We start from the raw sequence: 20,674 nt of genomic DNA on the forward strand, positions 1-20,674 counted from the left end.
ATGGAGTCAGCCTCCACCACATCACTTCCTAATGCATTCCATTTGTTAAATACTTTTACACTGAAGAAATTCCTTCTGATATCTCTGTGGCTCATTTGGGTACTCTGCTTCCACCTGTATTCCGTTGCTCGAGTTCCATCCGTGATAAATAGTTTGCCTTTATCTACCCTCTCAATTCCTCTGACAATTTTGCATGTGGTAATCATGTCCCCCATGGCTCTTCAGTCTTCCAGTGACGTGAGGTTTAATTTCAGTAGCCTTTCTTCGTAGCTCATACCACTCAGCTCTGGGACTAGCCTGATGGCATACCTCTGAACTTTCTCTAACCTCATTTTGGTTAATATATGATATGTAGCCCATATCTAGTCATTTTTGACTAGATATGGGCTACATGCTGGAGCCGCATACTCCAGGATTGGTCTGACGTATGTGGTGTACAAGGTTCACAATAATTTCTCGCCCTCACTACACCCGGGAACACGAAGCTATTACCACAGCCGTTCTCTCGGTTGCCTCCGTAACAAATGCAACTGTTTTGCCTAATCAGGAACGTACAAATCCAAACGCTCTCCCTTACCTATCGAGGCCAAAGCTCAGACAACGTCAATATTACGGTGCTTTAGTGTTTAACTATCAAATAGTATTTTTAACGGATTGATCCATTCCGTAAAAAATACGACTGTCGAGGGCGAGGACGGAATGATAGTCGAAGGGCGCCTGACAGCTGGATGGACAGCGCTTCGGATTCGTAGTCCTGAGGTTCCGGGTTCGATCCCCGGTGGAGGCGGAGACAAATGGGCAAAATCTTTCCTTCACCCTTATACCCCTTACCTAGCAGTAAATAGATACCTGGAGTTAGATAGCTGCTACGGGCTGCTTCCTGGGGATGTGTAACAAAAAGGAGGCCTGGTCGAGGACTGGGCCGCGGGGACGCTAAGCCCCGAAATCACCTCAAGATAACCTCAAGATAACGTCCCCTGGGTCGACGTAACTCACCTCATCAGCACCTGGGTCCCGGCAAGTCATCATCCTACCCTCACCATGTTGACCACCACTATCATACCTGAAAAGAAAGGCATCAGTCAGATTAAGCAGAAATCACTCGCAACAAATCACTTACAAACACCTACACATATACGCACACAAAACCCACGACTTTGCGTAAATATAACACACAACAGGTTAACGCACAACAGGTTAACACACAACAGGTTAACACACAACAGGTAAACACACAACAGGTTAACACAACAGGTTAACACACAACAGGTAAACACACAACAGGTTAATGCACAACAGGTTAACGCACAACAGGTTAACGCACAACAGGTTAACACAACAGGTTAACACACAACAGGTTAACACACAACAGGTTAACACACAACAGGTTAACGCACAACAGGTTAACACACAACAGGTTAACACACAACAGGTAAACACACAACAGGTTAACACAACAGGTTAACACACAACAGGTTAACACACAACAGGTAAACACACAACAGGTTAACACAACAGGTTAACACACAACAGGTTAACGCACAACAGGTTAACACACAACAGGTTAACACACAACAGGTAAACACACAACAGGTTAACACAACAGGTTAACACACAACAGGTTAACGCACAACAGGTTAACGCACAACAGGTTAACACACAACAGGTTAACACACAACAGGTAAACACACAACAGGTTAACACAACAGGTTAACACACAACAGGTTAACACACAACAGGTAAACACACAACAGGTTAACACAACAGGTTAACACACAACAGGTTAACACACAACAGGTTAACACAACAGGTTAACACACAACAGGTAAACACACAACAGGTTAATGCACAACAGGTTAACGCACAACAGGTTAACGCACAACAGGTTAACACAACAGGTTAACGCACAACAGGTTAACACAACAGGTTAACACACAACAGGTTAACACACAACAGGTTAACGCACAACAGGTTAACGCACAACAGGTTAACACAACAGGTTAACACACAACAGGTTAACACACAACAGGTTAACGCACAACAGGTTAACACACAACAGGTTAACGCACAACAGGTCAACACAACAGGTTAACACACAACAGGTTAACGCACAACAGGTTAACGCACAACAGGTTAACACACAACAGGTTAACACAACAGGTTAACACACAACAGGTTAACACAACAGGTTAACACACAACAGGTTAACACACAACAGGTTAACACAACAGGTTAACACACAACAGGTTAACACACAACAGGTTAACGCACAACAGGTTAACACACAACAGGTTAACACAACAGGTTAACACACAACAGGTTAACACACAACAGGTTAACGCACAACAGGTTAACACACAACAGGTTAACGCACAACAGGTTAACACAACAGGTTAACACACAACAGGTTAACGCACAACAGGTTAACGCACAACAGGTTAACACACAACAGGTTAACACACAACAGGTTAACACACAACAGGTTAACACACAACAGGTTAACGCACAACAGGTTAACGCACAACAGGTTAACGCACAACAGGTTAACGCACAATTTAACGTCCTGAACGACACTGTTTAAACGTATATTAAGAAAGTACTACTATCCCTTCCTCCCTCAGTAGTTGTCTCAATGACGCGAGGTCAATTCTGCGTCATGGCGTCACTGGCGTAAGGAAAGACTTGACGCAAAACTAACCGGCATCTCACAGAGCAGTTATTTGTCAACATTAATTACCTTAATATATTTCGGCCACTCCAAAGGCTTCATGACAGGTTTTGGCTCAAATGTATATTTTGGAAAGATGAGAAGAGTTGAGATTGACGTGGTTGGTGTCCCCCCCCTGCTGGGACTCTTGGAATTGGCACCGCTGTTGATCACTGTTGCCAGTACTTGAGGTTGAAAACCCCTAGGAGGTGCCCTTGTCTGGGGTACCTGCTTGTTTGATACCTGCTTGATGGGGTTCTGGGAGTTGTTCCGATTCCCGCACGAGGCAGAAACAAATGGGCAAAGTTTCTTTCACCCTGAATGCCCCTGTTACCTAGCAGTAAATAGGTACCTGGGAGTTAGTCAGCTGTCACGGGCTGCTTCCTGGGGGTGGAGGCCTGGTCGAGGACCGGGCCGCGGGGACACTAAAGCCCCGAAATCATCTCAAGATAACCTACTCCCCAAGCGCGGTTCGAGGCCAGGCTTGACTTGTGAGAGTTTGGTCCACCAGGCTGTTGCTTGCGCTCCAGAGACCTGCTTGATGGGGTTCTGGGAGTTGATCTACTCCCCAAGCGCGGTTCGAGGCCAGGCTTGACTTGTGAGAGTTTGGTCCACCAGGCTGTTACTTGGGCTCCAGAGACGCCGGAGCCTGGCGCCTCACCTGACCGCTGGCAATATCACATCACAGGTAAGGGAATGTGGGATCTGGCCTAACGTATGGTGATGCTGCATACATTAATCGCTTCATTAGTCACACTGGAGCAATTTTCACACTTACCGTCTGGCGTCGGAGTGGCTCTTATGGTGAAGTCTGGTGGGCAGAACCCAGACTTCCCTTCCCAGGCATCAAGACAGATATAATCCACTCTGGCATCTGGGAATGAGTTCCAAGCTCATCCCTGTGCAAAAGTCGGTCGTAAGACATGTGAGGATTGCAACTGTGCCTCAGACGGAGATGAGAGAGAGAGCATCGTCTTGCTGCACAGAAGACTTCCTTCTCTGCACTCTGCAGCACTAAGTACCATAGTCCCATTCCGGTACGCCGGAGCTTAGCGTGTTGTTGATGCCAGCGGTTAATTGAGCCAGACCGACAATTTGGGTGGTAATGAGCGGCAAGACTCCCAGACTCTCCAGCTTCCGTTGAAAGGCACGCAGTGATTGACAACTCATGAACAGGGGTTAAGTATGGTGATTTGAGCCGACGGCTGCCTGCCCTTACCCGGCCTGGCCGCCTGGCAGCCACGCTGCTCCACCACACTACCATCACCACCACCACACCACGCCTGCCACTGCCACTACCACACCACCGCCACCACACCACGTCTGCCACTGCCACTACCACACCATCGCCACCACCACACCACACCACGCCTGCAACACCCTTATTTATCCATCTAGCCTAGCTGTGGTTGAGTAGGTTGAGCTTCAACTCTAGGGCCCCCGCCTCATAGCATGCACCCAATTTCTGTAGTTCGGCATTAAATAGACCACGTCCACTCGGGGGAAAACATTTACTTAAGCAATTTGTGCTTCGAGGCAGTGATCTTGACGGCCCGGGGTGTTAGGCATTGTTCATTCACAGTTTTTTAGGCAGTTAATCTTTCAGAAGATGAGTACGAATAAAACACATTCAAACCTCCACACACACACACACACACACACACACACACACACACACACACACACACACACACACACACACACACACACACACACACACACACACACATACACAACGTAGTCCCAATATACAAGAAGGGTGACAGGTAAGAGACACTGAACTACAGGCCAGTTTCCCTAACTTGTATACCATGCAAGGTGATGGAGAAGATCGTGAGGAAAAGGCTCGTAGAGCATCTAGAGGGAAATAACTTTGTAACGCACCACCAACATGGGTTCAGGGATGGTAAATCGTGCCTCACAGGTTTAATAGAATTCTATGACCAGGCAACAAAAATTAGGCTGGAAAGAGAAGGGTGGGCCGACTGCATTTTCCTGGACTGCCAGAAAGCCTTTGACACAGTACCCCATAAAAGGCTCTTAAAAAAGTTGGAGCAACAGGCAGGAGTAAAAGGGAAGGTGCTCCAGTGGATAAGGGAGTACTTAAGCAACAGGAAACAGGGAGTAACGGTGAGGGGGGGAGACATCAGAGTGGCGAGATGTCACCAGCGGAGTCCCACAGGGCTCAGTACTTGGACCCATCCTGTTTCTAATATATGTAAACGATCTTCCAGAGGGTATAGACTCGTTCCTTTCAATGTTTGCTGATGATGCAAAAATTATGAGAAGAATCAAGACGGATGAAGATAGACAGAGACTACAGGATGATCTGGACAAACTGGAGGAATGGTCTAGAAAATGGCTGCTAAAGTTCAACTCAGGAAAGTGTATGGTAATGAAATTAGGCGAAGGGAGCAGGAGGCTGAACACAAGGTATCATCTGGGAGGTGAAATCCTGCAAGAGTCAAATAGAAAGAAAGATCTGGGGGTTGATATCACACCGAACCTGTCCCCAGAGGCCCACATCAAAAGAATATCATCAGCGGCATATGCTAGACTGGCCAACATAAGAACTGTCTTTAGAAACTTGTGTAAGGAATCGTTCAGGACCCTGTATACCACTTATGTCCAACCAATCCTGGAATATGCAGCTCCAGCATGGAGTCCATACCTAGTTAAACCCAAGACCAATTAGAGAAGATTCAGCGGTATGCCACCAGGCTCGTCCCGGAAGTGAGAGGAATGAGCTACGAGGAAAGGCTAAAGGAGCTGAACCTCACATCCCTGGAAAACAGAAGAGTAAGGGGAGACATGATAACCACCTACAAAATTCTCAGGGGAATTGACAGGGTGGACAAAGACAAACTCTTCAGCACGGGTGGGACACGAACAAGGGGACACAGGTGGAAACTTAGTACCCAGATGAGCCACAGAGACATTAGAAACAATTTTTTCAGTGTCAGAGTAGTTAATAAATGGTGGAGGCTGACTCCATACACAGTTTCAAATGTAGATATGATAGAGCCCAGTAGGCTCAGGAATCTGTACACCAGTTGATAGACGGTTGAGAGGCGGGACCAAAGAGCCAGAGCTCAACCCCCGCAAGCACAATTAGGTGAGTACACCGCATATATCAACAAGTAGACGTATGGGTGAAATGGATAATTAAATTTCACACCTTCAAAATTGGCATCGGCAGTGCAAAACAAGACGGGCTGGGGGGGGGGGGGACAGGAAATGGTCGTTCGGTTTCATCTATTTCCACTTTCAACTTCATAGAGGCGTCAATCACGCAGCCGACAAAACAGCTCAGCCAGTCCCTGCTCGCGTCTCAAATACGCCGTCATTGATCTCGCTCCAAGGTAAACACGCTCTTTTTGTTGCATCAAATTTGCATGTTAGCCTTTGTATTAGACGAGACAAAGTTGCGGAGACCCACCTAATCTATCTCTGTGTCTGAAGGGTGACGGGGGAGGGCAAGGTGAGGGGGAAAGGTGAGAAATGTGAGGGGGAGAGGACGGCAGGGTGAGGGGAGAGAAGGGCAGGGTGAGGGGGGAAGGTGAGAAATGTGAGGGGGAGAGGAGGGCAGGGTGAGGGGAGAGGAGGGCAGGGTGAGGGGGGAAGGTGAGAAATGTGAGGGGGAGATGAGGGCAGGGTGAGGGTGAGAGGACGGCAGGGTGAGGGGGGAGAGGAGGGCAGGGTGAGGGGGGAGAGGAGGGCAGGGTGAGGGGAGAGCAGCTAAGGAACCACAACTGTCCGTGCCCTAGAGGTAGGAGGGTCGTACAGGTGTCCCCTAGATGAGGCAGGTAAGCCAATACACAAATATAAACACAGCCAGCGGAGCCTCATGTTTGCCCGCCATTAAACAATGTACAGAGGATCTCGGCGGTCCTGTAGCATCAGTCCTGTAAAAAGACTTCAATAAATAAACTGAGAGTTGTCGAAGCAACACACAAGGCCATGAGACCAGCAGCATAGAGAGCCACTCCCCCAGCAGCATAGAGGGCCACGGCCCCAGCAGCACAGAGGGCCACGGCCCCAGCAGCATAGAGGGCCACTACCCCAGCAGCATAGAGGACCACGGCCCCAGCAGCATAGAGGACCACTCCCCCAGCAGCATAGAGGGCCACGGCCCCAGCAGCACAGAGGGCCACGGCCCCAGCAGCATAGAGGACCACTACCCCAGCAGCATAGAGGGCCACGGCCCCAGCAGCATGGAGGGCCACGGCCCCAGCAGCATGGAGGGCCACGGCCCCAGCAGCATAGAGGGCCACGGCCCCAGCAGCATAGAGGGCCACGGCCCCAGCAGCATAGAGGGCCACGGCCCCAGCAGCATAGAGGGCCACGGCCCCAGCAGCATAGAGGGCCACGGCCCCAGCAGCATAGAGGGCCACGGCTCAGGCAGCATAGAGGGCCACGGCCCCAGCAGCATAGAGGGCCACGGCCCCAGCAGCATGGAGGGCCACGGCCCCAGCAGCACAGAGGGCCAAGGCCCCAGCAGCACAGAGGGCCAAGGCCCCAGCAGCATAGAGGGCCACGGCCCCAGCAGCATAGAGGGCCACGGCCCCAGCAGCACAGAGGGCCAAGGCCCCAGCAGCACAGAGGGCCAAGGCCTCAGCAGCACAGAGGGCCAAGGCCCCAGCAGCACAGAGGGCCAAGGCCCCAGCAGCACAAAGGGCCAAGGCCCCAGCAGCATAGAGGGCCACGGCCCCAGCAGCATAGAGGGCCACGGCCCCAGCAGCACAGAGGGCCAAGGCCCCAGCAGCACAGAGGGCCAAGGCCCCAGCAGCACAGAGGGCCAAGGCCCCAGCAGCACAGAGGGCCAAGGCCCCAGCAGCATAGAGGGCCACGGCCCCAGCAGCATAGAGGGCCACGGCCCCAGCAGCATGGAGGGCCACGGCCCCAGCAGCATAGAGGGCCACTACCCCAGCAGCATAGAGGGCCACGGCCCCAGGAGCTTAATTGTGGACGCTTCACTAGCCTCTTCCCACAGACCAACAAACAACATTAACTGCGGCATCAGCGACCTGAAACAACGATGACAATCTGGGAATCATCTTTGCAATTGACAATTAAATTAAAACAAAAGTCACAGCACATACACCTACGACAGGTGTTGTGGGTAAGCCATGTTGGTGCCCGTTACTCGCTTTTGGGGGTGGGGAGTGGAGGCCCAGCCGCTGATGTTGACAAGGAGAAGTGAGCGACACACCAGGTCAGCACTCCATGATGGCCCCTGACCACAGCCCCTCACGCATGAAGAACCAGGTAAGCTGACCACTACTCGTGGTCCCTAGTAAGTCCACATCCCCTAGGACATCTCCCCTCCTACCATTCCCCCCATCGCCAGAGCTCATCAGAACACGTGGGATCATCACATTAACAGTGATGACTTATCGCCCCGTCATTATCCTCCAACACGGTCTCTTCCTCTCCGCGCCAAAAATCGCCAATTTATACCGAGTATGGTGCCCATTTTCAAGGGATCTTGTGCAAATTTTCACACCAATTATCGCAAAACGAATTACTTTACGAGAATTTTCAACTTGACTCCAATAAGGATACGCATGCACGACCGCACGCACGCACGCACGCACGCACGCACGCACGCACACACACACACACACACACACACACACACACACACACACACACACACACACAGACACACACACACACACACACACACACACACACACACACACACACACACACACACACACACACACACACACACACACACGTACGTTTCTAAATATGTGTGTGTATAAGGAATCATTCAGAACGTTGTATACCACATATGTCAGGCCAATCCCGGAGTATGCAGCCCCAGCATAGTGTCCATTAGAGCATGGAGTCCATATCTAGTCAAGTATAAGACTAAACTGGAAAAGGTTCAAAGGTTTGCCACCAGACTAGTACCCGAGCTGAGAGGTATGAGCTACGAGGAGAGACTACTGGAATTAAACCTCACTTCGCTGGAAGACAGAAGAGTTAGAGGGGGACATGATCACCACATTCAGTTAGGGGGGGGGACATGATCACCAATCACCACTAAGATTCTCAAAGGAATCGACAGGGTTGATAAAGACAGACTATTTAACACAAGGGGCACACGCACAAGGGGACACAGGTGGAAACAAAGTGCCCAAATGAGCCACAGAGATATTAGAAATAACTTTTTTAGTGTCAGAGTGGTTGACAAATGGAATGCATTAGGAAGTGATGTGGTGGAGGCTGACTCCATACACAGTTTCAAGTGTAGATATGATAGAGCCCAATAGGCTCAAGAACCTGTACACCAGTTGAATGACAGTTGAGAGGCGGGACCAAAGAGCCAAAGCTCAACCCCCGCAAGTACAACTAGATGAGTATAACTAGGTGAGTACATCCACAGGGGTGGCAGAGTAGTAACTGTTCCCTCGGGGTTATATCGCACAGTTAAGGCTCGCGCTTCAGTTAATGCTGCTTGAATTACTCCCTCCAGCTTCCGACGTCTTCCGTCTCCCTCGAAGGCAAAAATGTTTGAATCATTAAGACACTAAAACAAACACAGTCCCCAACAGGTGTCAAGGGGCCCCACACGTCACACTTCGGCCTCGATTCATTTCCTACAAAAAAAAAAAAAAAAAAATCCACTTCGTCTCAATGTGAAAACACGCAATGGAAAATGTCATATTTTTTTTTCATTTTTTTTTTTTGGCTGGATCTCGCGTCTCCAATCACCAACTCGGATTTTTGTCTCTTTCCCATCACTTGATCCACCAACGGGACTCAACACGAGAAATTCTCTCGCTGTACTACATGTAAACTGTCAAGGTTCAGATTTAGAGCCACAAGAGTAAAGGTCGATTACCTGGTAATATTGTTTTGATCTATAGCGCCTCCCGGCTGAGCTGGGCAGAACACGCGTAAAGTGGGTTAGCTGTATGACAATGGGGGATGGGTGGAAGTGGTTGTGGGGGGGGGGGTAGAAGCCACCAATTGTGGTGGGGGGGGAAGGGAGGGGCGGAGCCACCAATTGTGGTGGGGGGGGGAGGAGCCACCAATTGTGGTGATGGGGGGGGGGGGAGAGCCACCAATTGTGGTGGTGGGTTGGGGGGGGGTGGAAACCACCAATTGTGGTTGTGATGTAGTTGGGAGCTACCAATACTTGCCTAAGAGTTACCTAACAGTCACACACAGCGATCACACGAACGTGATACATCAAATGAACAAATCCACAAGGGCCGTGACGAGGATTCGAAACTGCTCCCGGACGCAGGTTCGAATCCTCGTCACGGCCCTTGTGGATTTGTTTACCTAATAGTGTCTATGGGGAAGTGGGGTCTAGCTCTCTATGCCCTGCCTACTAGCCTCGATGGTGGTGTTAGTATGAGTCCCCCAATGGTGGTAGTGGTGGATCTAGAAATGGTGGTGGGAGACAACAAAGGTGGTGACTGTGGAGAGTGGGGAGCAGTTTTGGTTGTGGTGATGATGGTGGCGATAATGATGATTTGTTCACATTTCTAAAGACTCATTTATTTACGGGCTATTCATGCCCGTGCCACCTTTTGGGTGGCTTAATCTTCAGCAATCAATTGACTCATTTGTGTCTCCAACTTCCACCTATGTCCTCTCTCTGTTATCTCTCAATTTAAAGTAAGTAATTATTATAAGAGGGCACCAGGCCAGGAAGGCTATGTAGCCTCTCAATTTAAAGAAGCCGTCTCTGTTCACCTTATCTATTCCCCCCCCCTCAGTATTTTGTATGCTGAGACCATATCCCCTCTGTTCTTGGTCTCGTTTAGGCTTGTGAGAGAGTAAGTTGGCTTAATATGTCCACGTAGCTCAGTCCCCTTAATTCCGGCATTAGTGTTGCTGGTGACAATCTCTCTTTTTTGGTGCGCTTCACCAAGTGTGTTGATGCTGCGTGTTCCACTACTCGCTTCTCTCACACACACTTGTGGTGCCGGTGGCTGTGTGGATAGCACGCTGGACACGTGATCCTGTGGCCCGGGTTCGATTCCCGGCGCCGGCGAGAAACGATGGGCAGTTTCTTTCACCCTGATGCACCTGTTACCTAGCGGTAAATAAGTACCTGGGAGTTAGTCAGCTGTCATGGGCCGCTTCCTGGGTGTGTGTGTGTGTGTGGAAAAAAATAGTAGTTAGTAACAGTTGATTGACAGTTGAGAGCCGGGCCGAAAGAGCAGAGCTCAACCCCCGCAAGCACAACTAAGTGAATACAACTAGGTGAATACACATACTAAATGGGGTATCTGGCTGTGCCCGGGCCCTCTCTCCCTCTTCCAATCGTCACACCTCTCCACTGTTCTTACACCCTCCCTTCCCCCTCTCCACTTATCTCCCCCTCTCTTCAAACATCCCCCCTCCTTCTCCCCCATTCTCATTAATGCCTCCATTCCTATCTGTCTCTGTCTGTGTCTGTCTGCCTCTGTGTACTGTAATTTTTTTCTGTCCTGTCTCTTTCTTACCTCTGGTCAACCCAATTTCTCTGTGATCTTTGTCTGTGACTTTGCTTATCTGTCAGTATCCGTCTCATTCTGTCTCTCTTATTAAAATAATATATTTAAGGTGTGAAATATTATAAAAATTAAATAGTCTATCTTAGGCGTTGATAAGGGGGCGGGGCTTGAGAAAACCTTTGCTACTGTGAGAAGATCGTCTATTTTATGCTACTACGGGCAAAGTATGATGATTAGAAAATTTACTCTTTTTCCCCGAGGCCAGTGCATAATTTTTCATACATTTTTTAAAGTATTTTTCAAATATTTAGCCAGGCATAGCTGGCGGGCAGTGCCAAAATCAGTCGTGAGGGTCAGTATTTGACCAAAAGCATGCTATTCCCTCTTGAATTCTGACGACTCCGGCCAGCCTATGTCCGTCCCGTACCCAAGACCATTTCCCTGCAAAGTAGGGTGAGGCTAGCCCCAAGCATCTGGCCTATAACGTTGAACACTCATTTTATATATATATATATATATATATATATATATATATATATATATATATATATATATATATATATATATGCGGAAAATCCACAGAGAAATATGAAAGGAGGTGAACGTTTCGGCTTTGTTAAAGCCTTTGTCAACACCAGACAACACCAGATTGGTCAGTCTGGTGTTGACAAAGGCTTTAACAAAGCCGAAACGTTCACCTCCTTTCATATTTCTCTGTGGATTTTCCGCATAAAATGATCAGTGTTTTGTGATCGTCAATTGCATATATATATATATTAACAAACTGGAACTAAATAGATGGTCTTGGAAAGGACCTTAATTTGGTTATTAAATGCTGTTCCATTGTTTACCAACTTTGAGTATTGTGCCGATATGATCATCTGGTGGTACAGGTGTGGCGTGATGGTGGGGGAGAGCAGTGTGGTGGTACAGGTGTGGCGTGATGGTGGGGAAGAGCAGTGTGGTGGTTGTGGTGGTGGTGAAAGGTTGTGATAAGATAGCCAGGTGATGGTGACTGTTAATGAATATTCAGAGTTGCTTAATATATACTCTTCATTATAATTATTCTCATTGTTCTTGTGTTCTGCTGATGGCAGTGATTATGACGGCGGTGATGGTGTTAGTGATGGTGTTGGATATAGTGATTACGACGGAATTGGTGATATTGGGGATAATGATGGTTATAATGGTGCCGGTGTTGGTGGTGGTGATGCTCATGTCAGTGAATATGATGGTGTTGATGATAGTGACGAAGAAGATTGACAATGGTGTCGATATTATTGGTGAAACAGGTGGACATGAGATTAGTCAAAGAACAGTTGTGGCTGATAGTGTTGAATATGGAGTTATGGTGAAGGGTGTGACGGCAAGGTGACCCAGTAAAGGGTGTGGTGATGGTGAGACAGGTGATGGTGACAGTGCATGACCTAGTCAACAGTGTGCAGAGGAAGAAAGAGAGAGAGAGAGTAAGGGGGAAAATGTGCACAGCAAAAATTTGCATACGAAAAATATATGTACACAATAGAATATATTCATCTGACAGTGATCACTATGGTTACCAGAAATTGGATGGTGACCTACATGAGTGCGGCACAATCGCTGCCACTCACTATTCGCGCCATACAAGCATGTAATCCCCCGCCTCCCTTCACTATATCTTTTATGGTGTGGAGATGATGTGAGGTGTAGTGAGCCTAGCGGACATGCGCCACGACGCCCACACTGCTCACCACCCCTCCCTTCCACCCATGCCCATGCCATCGTCACCCACGCCACCCTCACCCACGCCACCCTCACCCTCTGTAACCTCACGATACAAAACCCATCACCAACACCCCACTTTCCACCCACTCCAACCCCTCCATACCCCGCCCACCCCTCCATACCCCGCCCACCCAGCCCTTACCTCTTCCCTAACATACCCATACTGGGACCGACTAAAGAGCCTAAATCTGTACTCCCTTGAGCGCAGGCGGGAGAGATACATAATAATTTACACGTGGAAAATAATTGAGGGGCTGGTCCCAAACCTGCACACAGAAATAACATCACATGAGACCAGAAGACATGGCAGGATGTGCAGAATACCCCCGTTGAAAAGCAGAGGTGCAACAGGTACTCTGAGAGAGAACTATCAACATCAGAGGCCCGAGACTGTTCAACACGCTTCCGCTACACATAAGGGGCATAACTGGCCGACCCCTCACAGTGTTCAAGAGAGAACTGGATAAGCACCTCCAAAGGATACCTGATCAACCAGGCTGTGACTCATACGTCAGGCTGCGAGCAGCCGCGTCTAACAGCCTGGTTGATCAGTCCAGCAACCAGGAGGCCTGGTCGACGACCGGGCCGCGGGGACACTAAGCCCCGGAAGCACCTCAAGGTAGGCAAGGTACCCAAGAACCATTACATGGTAATGATGTGACCCCCACACTGATGATTGACTACACCCTTCCCACCCCCACCTCAAGCCCCACAGTCCTAGCACACCCACCCTCAACCCCCTCCCCCCTGTACCTACACACCCTACCCTACACCCCCACCCTCCCCCCACCCACTCCTCAAATACACATCCAAAGAGAAACAAAATATTCAGATGCTTTGGTAAACAGCTCGGGTCTAAAAATAAGGTTCACAAATGCTGATGGAATTTCAAACAAAATGTGTGAGATTAAGAACTATGGCCAGGAAGACCACACTTTTAGAGAAGTGTCGCAGGTTGAGAACATATTCCTTTCACGAGTTCTTTATCCTTAATGATTGCATCACTTTCTATTTACAACTTCTAATAACTTTCTGAAATAAAAAAAAATCCACAGACGTATTATGGCATTTAATGATGTAAAGGAGGACAAAATAGGCATATTATGAACGCAGTCGACCAACATCATTGAGATAAATGGTAGAGCTAGCATTAAGAACAGGCTTGTTAGGTAGAGAAGAGTTGGCTCTTCTCTCAACTCTTCTCAGCTTCTCACGTGGAGAGAAGAGTTGGTTCCACATGCAACCCATCCTCCGAATTAACAGTACGATTTAATACTAAGTGTAATAAGTACATTGTCTTACTGTCATAAACAGTACATACTTGCACTTATGGTGCTGTTACATTTACCCAACTCCCTCCCCCGATTTAATTCTCCTCGTTTTCTGTTAAGACACTCAGAATTTTAGGACGAAGTTTACAATTTAAATTTGCAGTACACAAGTTTTAAATATCAGGAATTTCTTTTTCAGGTTTATTAAACAATATAGATTTTATACAAAATTTTAAAATATCCAGAGTTACTTTACAATTTATTGGTATATTTTAGTTTTGTTTTATTAGTTTTATAAAACTGTAATATTATTATAGCTATAAGTTAAGTACTAATTGTAATTAAGAAACAATAATGTTGTTATCTTCAAAAACTAAGACGGTTAGGTGAGGTCGTGGTTTTCTATCCAGTTTTTCAGGTAAACTCAAATATTCACAATATATTTGACAGTACGATTTAATACTAAGTGAAAATAAGTACAATTCCTAACTGCTATGAATAGTACATAATTGCACTTATTTGTCTTCTTACATTTACCACCCCATTTTTGGAGGACGGGCTGGAGAGTGACCACCGACCACAATTGGTTAACCAGCTCGTTGCCGTGACTTCTACTTCTTATGTTCCCTATTTGTTCTTTAAATTAACAACCCTATTGCCAAACCAGTATTTATATATATATATTTTTCTCTCAGACTAAATTTATCCAATTTGTATTGATTGTTTCGTGTTCCTTTTTGTGATATTTTACAACTTTATTGATTTTACCTTCGTTAACCCATTCATCCATTTTTATTCTTAAACTGTCACACCTTTTTTACCCTTTCTAGAAAATGTAAGTTAAGCCGCCAATAATATCTGGTCAGAGGTTTTTAATTCCCGGGATTAGCGCTGTCATCCTTCTCTCTACATTCTCGTGTTATGACTCCCAATATACATCTGCCTTATTCTAAGCATTTTTACATTGATATTCTTAATGGAGATCCATACTAATCATGACATTCAGATCTCTCTCGCATTCAGATCCGACAGGTTTAACACTGTCCAGTTGATACATGGTAACTTATATCTAAGGCTTGGAACCCAGCGTGTCATTACGGGCTATTCATACCCGTGCCACCTCTTGGGTGGCTTAATCTTTATCAATCAATCTACGTGTCACCACTACTCTGCCTCTGTCAATGTTTCGTCCAGTGTAAAAAGTCTCTTAAGTCTGTGGCGATTTTGAGTCTTGTGAGTACATTTCCCACATTACTTTTGTGCCACAGTAAATTTGCATATCAGTCTTGATATGCAAGTCTCTTCAGTCTTGTATCTGAAGAGTTTATAAATTATCCCCCAGTCTCCTCCTCCTCTTCCTTGTCGTCTTCTAGCTCCCCCTCCTCCTCCTCCCGCTGCTCCTTGGTGTACTCGTTCGTCCATAATTTATTTCACCTTTATTGAGACGGATGAAGAAATAATAAAGTGGCATTACGCTCCAATATTAACCCGGCGCAGTAAATAGTGTTGGGGCTCATATTTATGTGCCGTCTCATATATCATCCATGATAATTGCCTCACATTGCTACAATTATAGACCCGGGACTGTACGCCTCTTGCTCTCTCTGTCTTGCCGCCAGGTGTGGGGTGGTGTGGTGTGGTGGTGTGTTGTGGTGTGATGTGGTGTGGTGTGGTGGTGTGGTGGTGGTGTGTTGTGGTGTGATGTGGTGTGGTGGTGGTGTGGTGGAGTGGTAGTGTGATGTGAAGTGGCGGTGTGTTGTGGTGTGTGGTGGTGTGGTGTGGGGTAGTGTGGTGTGGTGTGGTGGTGGTGTGGTGTGGTGTGGTGTGGGGTGGTGTGGTGTGGTGTGGTGTGGTGGTGTGGTGTGGTGTGGTGTGGTGTGGTGTGGGGTGGTGTGGTGTGGTGGTGGTGTGGTGGTGTGGTGTGGTGGTGGTGTGTGATGTGGTGGTGTGGTGGTGGTGTGGTGTGGTGGTGGTGTGTGATGTGGTGGTGTGGTGGTGGTGTGGTGTGATGTAGTGGTGTGGGGTGATATGGTGTGGTGTAGTGGTGTGGTGTGGTGTGGTGGTGGTGTGATGTGGTGTGGTGTGATGTGGTGTGGTGGTGTGATATGGTGGAGTGGTGTGATGTGGCGGTGTGTGGTGATGTGTGGTGAGGTATATATACAACATATGATAGAGACAAACCTCAGCAGTTGGAGGTTCACTCCAGAGAGCACAATTAGACTAAGGGACCAGACAAGACCCTGGCTACGACCACATGGAGTCGAAGTCATGTTCCAACCACTCACAAAATTTACAAGATCTCACCGGAAAGCTTAAATACCAGACAGCTGCAAGACACTCAACACAGGGTCAATATACAACAACGGCAGACAGACACAACTAACTCGTTATCTTGAGATGATTTCGGGGCTTTAGTGTCCCCGCGGCCCGGTCCTCGACCAGGCCTCCACCCCCAGGAAGCAGCCCGTGACAGCTGACTAACACCCAGGTACCTATTTTACTGCTAGGTAACAGGGGCATAGGGTGAAAGAAACTCTGCCCATTGTTTCTCGCCGGCGCCCGGGATCGAACCCGGGACCACAGGATCACAAGTCCAGTGTGCTGTCCGCTCGGCCGACTCGACTACCGGCCAGTGTCCTCTCACTTGATCTGACGGTGTAGAACATTGTAACAACGAAAGCTAGAACATTTGGAAAGAAAGGCATGCATAACGAGGCACTCACTGAATGACAATTACTGAATTGCCATTCAATAATGGCAACTCCTGCTTCACAAACCTGATCAAATTACAAGGCAGTGAGCTAATTATGAGACAAGACAGTTGAGGACAGACTGTAGAGGCTTGACTGTCAGGTCTTGCACATTACTTCCAATGACACTACTTCTGTCTGTTAGATAAAGAGGCTGTGGATATAACGATGCTGGGAATAGTGCAGGGGCCAGATTCACGAAGCAGTTACGCAAGTACTTATGAACGTGTACATCTTTCCTCAATCTTTGACGGCTTTGGTTACATTTATTAAACAGTTTACAAGCATGAAAACTTGCCAATCAACTGTTGTTATTGTTATAAACAGCCTCCTGGTGCTTCGGAGCTCATTAACTGTTTAATAATTGGAAACAAAGCCGCCAAAACTTGAGAAAAGATATACAGGTTCGTAAGTGCTTGCGTAACTGCTTCGTAAATCTGGCCCCAGAATGGGAGCATTACCAGTGTAAGCGTCACCGTCAGGAGCCCCACAACCCCAGCTCAACCAGACGTCTCCAGCGGGCTCCCGCAGGGGCCACGTCTTGGGCCAATCCCGGAGGGAACAGACTCTTCCTATCAGTATTTGATGAAGTCAAAATATTTAGTATGAACAAATAGGAAGACTTCTTGCAGAAACTTTGCACTACTGGATATACTACAAGAATACGTTAACTAATGGCTATTGAAAGTTCAACTCCAACAAATGCAATGTAACGCAGATATGAACTAGGGACAAGAGGTTCAATACAAAGTAAAAATAATAATGAAAAACCTTACTGGAGTCGTATAAAGGGACCGAGGAATAAACATGACACTCATCTGATCATCTGAAGTAAACTTTACACATATTCTATTATCTCAAATGAACATCATCATCATCAACTGGATATGATCGTCAGAAATATAAACAAAAGCGTTCAAGTCAATTGTAAACAACCTATGTCAGACGAGCTTTAAAATATGCAGCACCAGCGTGGAATCTTTATATTTCACCAGACTAGTCCCAGAGCAGCTAGGACTGAGCTACAAGGACCAAAGCAGTTAAGCCTCATGTCACTGAAAGACGGGGAAAAGGAAGACATGATTACTGCTTACAAAATTCTCACTGGAACAGACACAAAAGATATGGACAGTTGATTTACTAGGTGTAGTACACGAACAGGGAAGTAATAGTTGGCAACTAAGTACACAAATGAGCCACACAGACATTTAGCAAGTGTCAGGAACAAATGGAATGGGTTAAGAAGTGAAGAGGAGGAGCACACGTACGCACGCACGCACGCACACACACACACGCACACACACACACAGAAGTAGGTCTGGTAGCTGAGTGGACAGCGTGCAGGACTCTGCACGCTGTGTGACCCGGGTTCGATTCTGTGGCCCGGGTTCGATTCCCGGACCAGACAGAAACAAATGGGCAAAGTTTCTTTCACCCTGAATGCCCCTGTTACCTAGCAGTAAATAGGTACCAGGAAATTAGACAGCTGTTACGGAGCTGCTTCCTCTGTGTGTGTGTGTGTGTGTGTGTGTGTGTGTGTGTGTGTGTGTGTGTGTGTGTGTGTGTGTGTGTGTGTGTGTGTGTGTGTGTGTGTGTGTGTGGAAAAAATTAGTAGTTAGTAAAAGTTGATTGACAGTTGAGAGGCAGGCCGAAAGAGCAAAGCACAACCCCCGCAAGCACAACTAGGTGAATACACACACACACACACACACACACACACACACACACACACACACACACACACACACACACATACACACACACACACACACACACACACACACACACCCACACACACACACACCCACACACACCCACACCCACACACACCCACACACACACACACCCACACACACACACACCCAACCCACCCACCCAACCCACCTCACCCGCCACAGTTTTGACCCACCAGTATTGCAAGTGGCTCCCTGCATATGCGATTAGCGGCTGAGGTTGACATGTCTACGCCACAATGGGAGTCTGAAGATGAGATTCTTGCACGGGCGGTGATCAACGACGACAACAACCCAGCCAATCACAAGGGGGAAATATTTTCAACTGCCAGTCATAGAGAGGGGAAAAGGGGAGAGTTGGGGAGGGGAGGGAAGGAGGGGAGGGATTAAGACACTTCAACCCCACTTCCCTGTCAAGAGCAGGACAAAAATGCACGGCCTTATGAAACGATTCCCTTGGGGTTATTTCTAGTGAATAGGGGGGTTGGGGGGGGTGGTAGTAGTGGTGGCTGTGGTGGTAGTGGTGGCTGTGTAGTGGGTGGTTGTGGTGGTAGTGGTGGCTGTGTGGTGGTGGCTGTGGTAGTAGTGGTGGCTGTGGTGGTAGTGGTGGCTGTGGTGGTAGTGGTGGCTGTGTAGTGGTGGGAGGGAAGTGTCGTATAGGGAAGGAAGAGGGTAGGATGATGAGGAAGATTAAGAAAGGTGAGAAAGAAGGGAAAGTCGAAGGAGAGAGCAATAAGAGGTACGGGAATTGGCAGAGGTAGGGATGAATCGTGAAAATAAAAAAAAAAGATGAGGGGGGAGGATAATAAAAGAATGAGGAGCAATGAGTCAAGTAGAAGAACAGAATTGTAGAATTTATACAAGTATGAAGTGTGATTGATGAGGAGAAACGTGAGAGAGAAGATGGAAGAGTTATGAGGGGATGAGTGCCTCATAAAGTGGGGTAAAAGACGGGTTATGAGGGAGAGAAGGATAAGGGGTGAGACGTGTGGTATAGTGCAGAGTGAGGAGGTGACACACCTGACTGTGACAGGTGTGCAATGAGGGGGGGGGATAACAGGTGTTAAGATGTCAGTTCCAAGTGAAGGTGTAAATTGATTGATGACAGGTGTAGAATGATGACAAATGTGAATTGAATGCTGCCAGAAGTGAACCGATTGATGAGAAGTGTGAACTGACTGATGACAGGTGGGAACTGACTGATGACAGGTGGGAACTGACTGATGACAGGTGGGAACTGAGAGATGACAGGTGGGAACTGACTGATGACAGGTGGGAACTGACAGATGACAGGTGGGAACTGACTGATGACAGGTGGGAACTGACAGATGACAGGTGGGAACTGACTGATGACAGGTGGGAACTGACTGATGACAGGTGGGAACTGACTGATAACAGGTATGAATTGAGTGGGTTATATGTTTACCTGTGGCTGTTATTTTTCCAGCTCAGCCTGAGGCCAGGTTTCCCTGATGAAAACCTGTTCAGTAAAGCTGTTGGTGGAAGTGGCCAGCAGGCTCCCACATCCGTCATAGTCTAACTGATCAGCCTCACGTGGGAATAATAATAATAAAAAAAGATTGGCGAAAAAGAGTGGAAAGCGAGGGCTAAAGGAGAGGGGAGGTGTGAGCTAAGAGGGGTGAGGGAAGTGTGAGGAGAGTGAAGATGTTAAGTGTGAGGGGGGAGAAGAGATGTGCTGCCCCTCACAGCTCGGGTGTGAGGAGGTTATCTTGAGATGAGATCTTGAGATGATTTCGGGGCTTTAGTGTCCCCGCGGCCCGGTTCTCGACCAGGCCTCCACCGGAGCAGACAAGAAAGGTGAGGGCTTCCAACACAGTGGACTCCTGTTTGTAAGTAGGAATTTCCTGATGTGTCCACATCTTAACCCAAGTATGAGAACACTTAGCCCGCCCCCCACCCACGCCCACACCAATACCAGCCCCCCATACCTGAGTACCAGGAACAGAGTGGGAGGAATGAGGGG

The 20,674-nt window shown here is 47.9% G+C and overlaps 1 protein-coding gene across 1 annotated transcript; it reads left to right on the forward strand.

The window, feature by feature from the left end:
• Window positions 1–6,504: 6,504 nt before the first annotated feature.
• Window positions 6,505–7,749, forward strand: LOC123766364 (ice nucleation protein-like). The gene is made up of 2 exons (XM_069308489.1): window positions 6,505–6,513; window positions 6,643–7,749. Exons 1-2 carry the CDS (start codon window positions 6,505–6,507, stop codon window positions 7,747–7,749), a joined length of 1,116 nt encoding a protein of 371 aa, XP_069164590.1.
• Window positions 7,750–20,674: the final 12,925 nt, after the last annotated feature.

This window comes from Procambarus clarkii, chromosome 62 (genome assembly GCF_040958095.1).
Source record: "Procambarus clarkii isolate CNS0578487 chromosome 62, FALCON_Pclarkii_2.0, whole genome shotgun sequence".
Taxonomy (NCBI): Eukaryota; Metazoa; Arthropoda; class Malacostraca; order Decapoda; family Cambaridae; genus Procambarus; species Procambarus clarkii.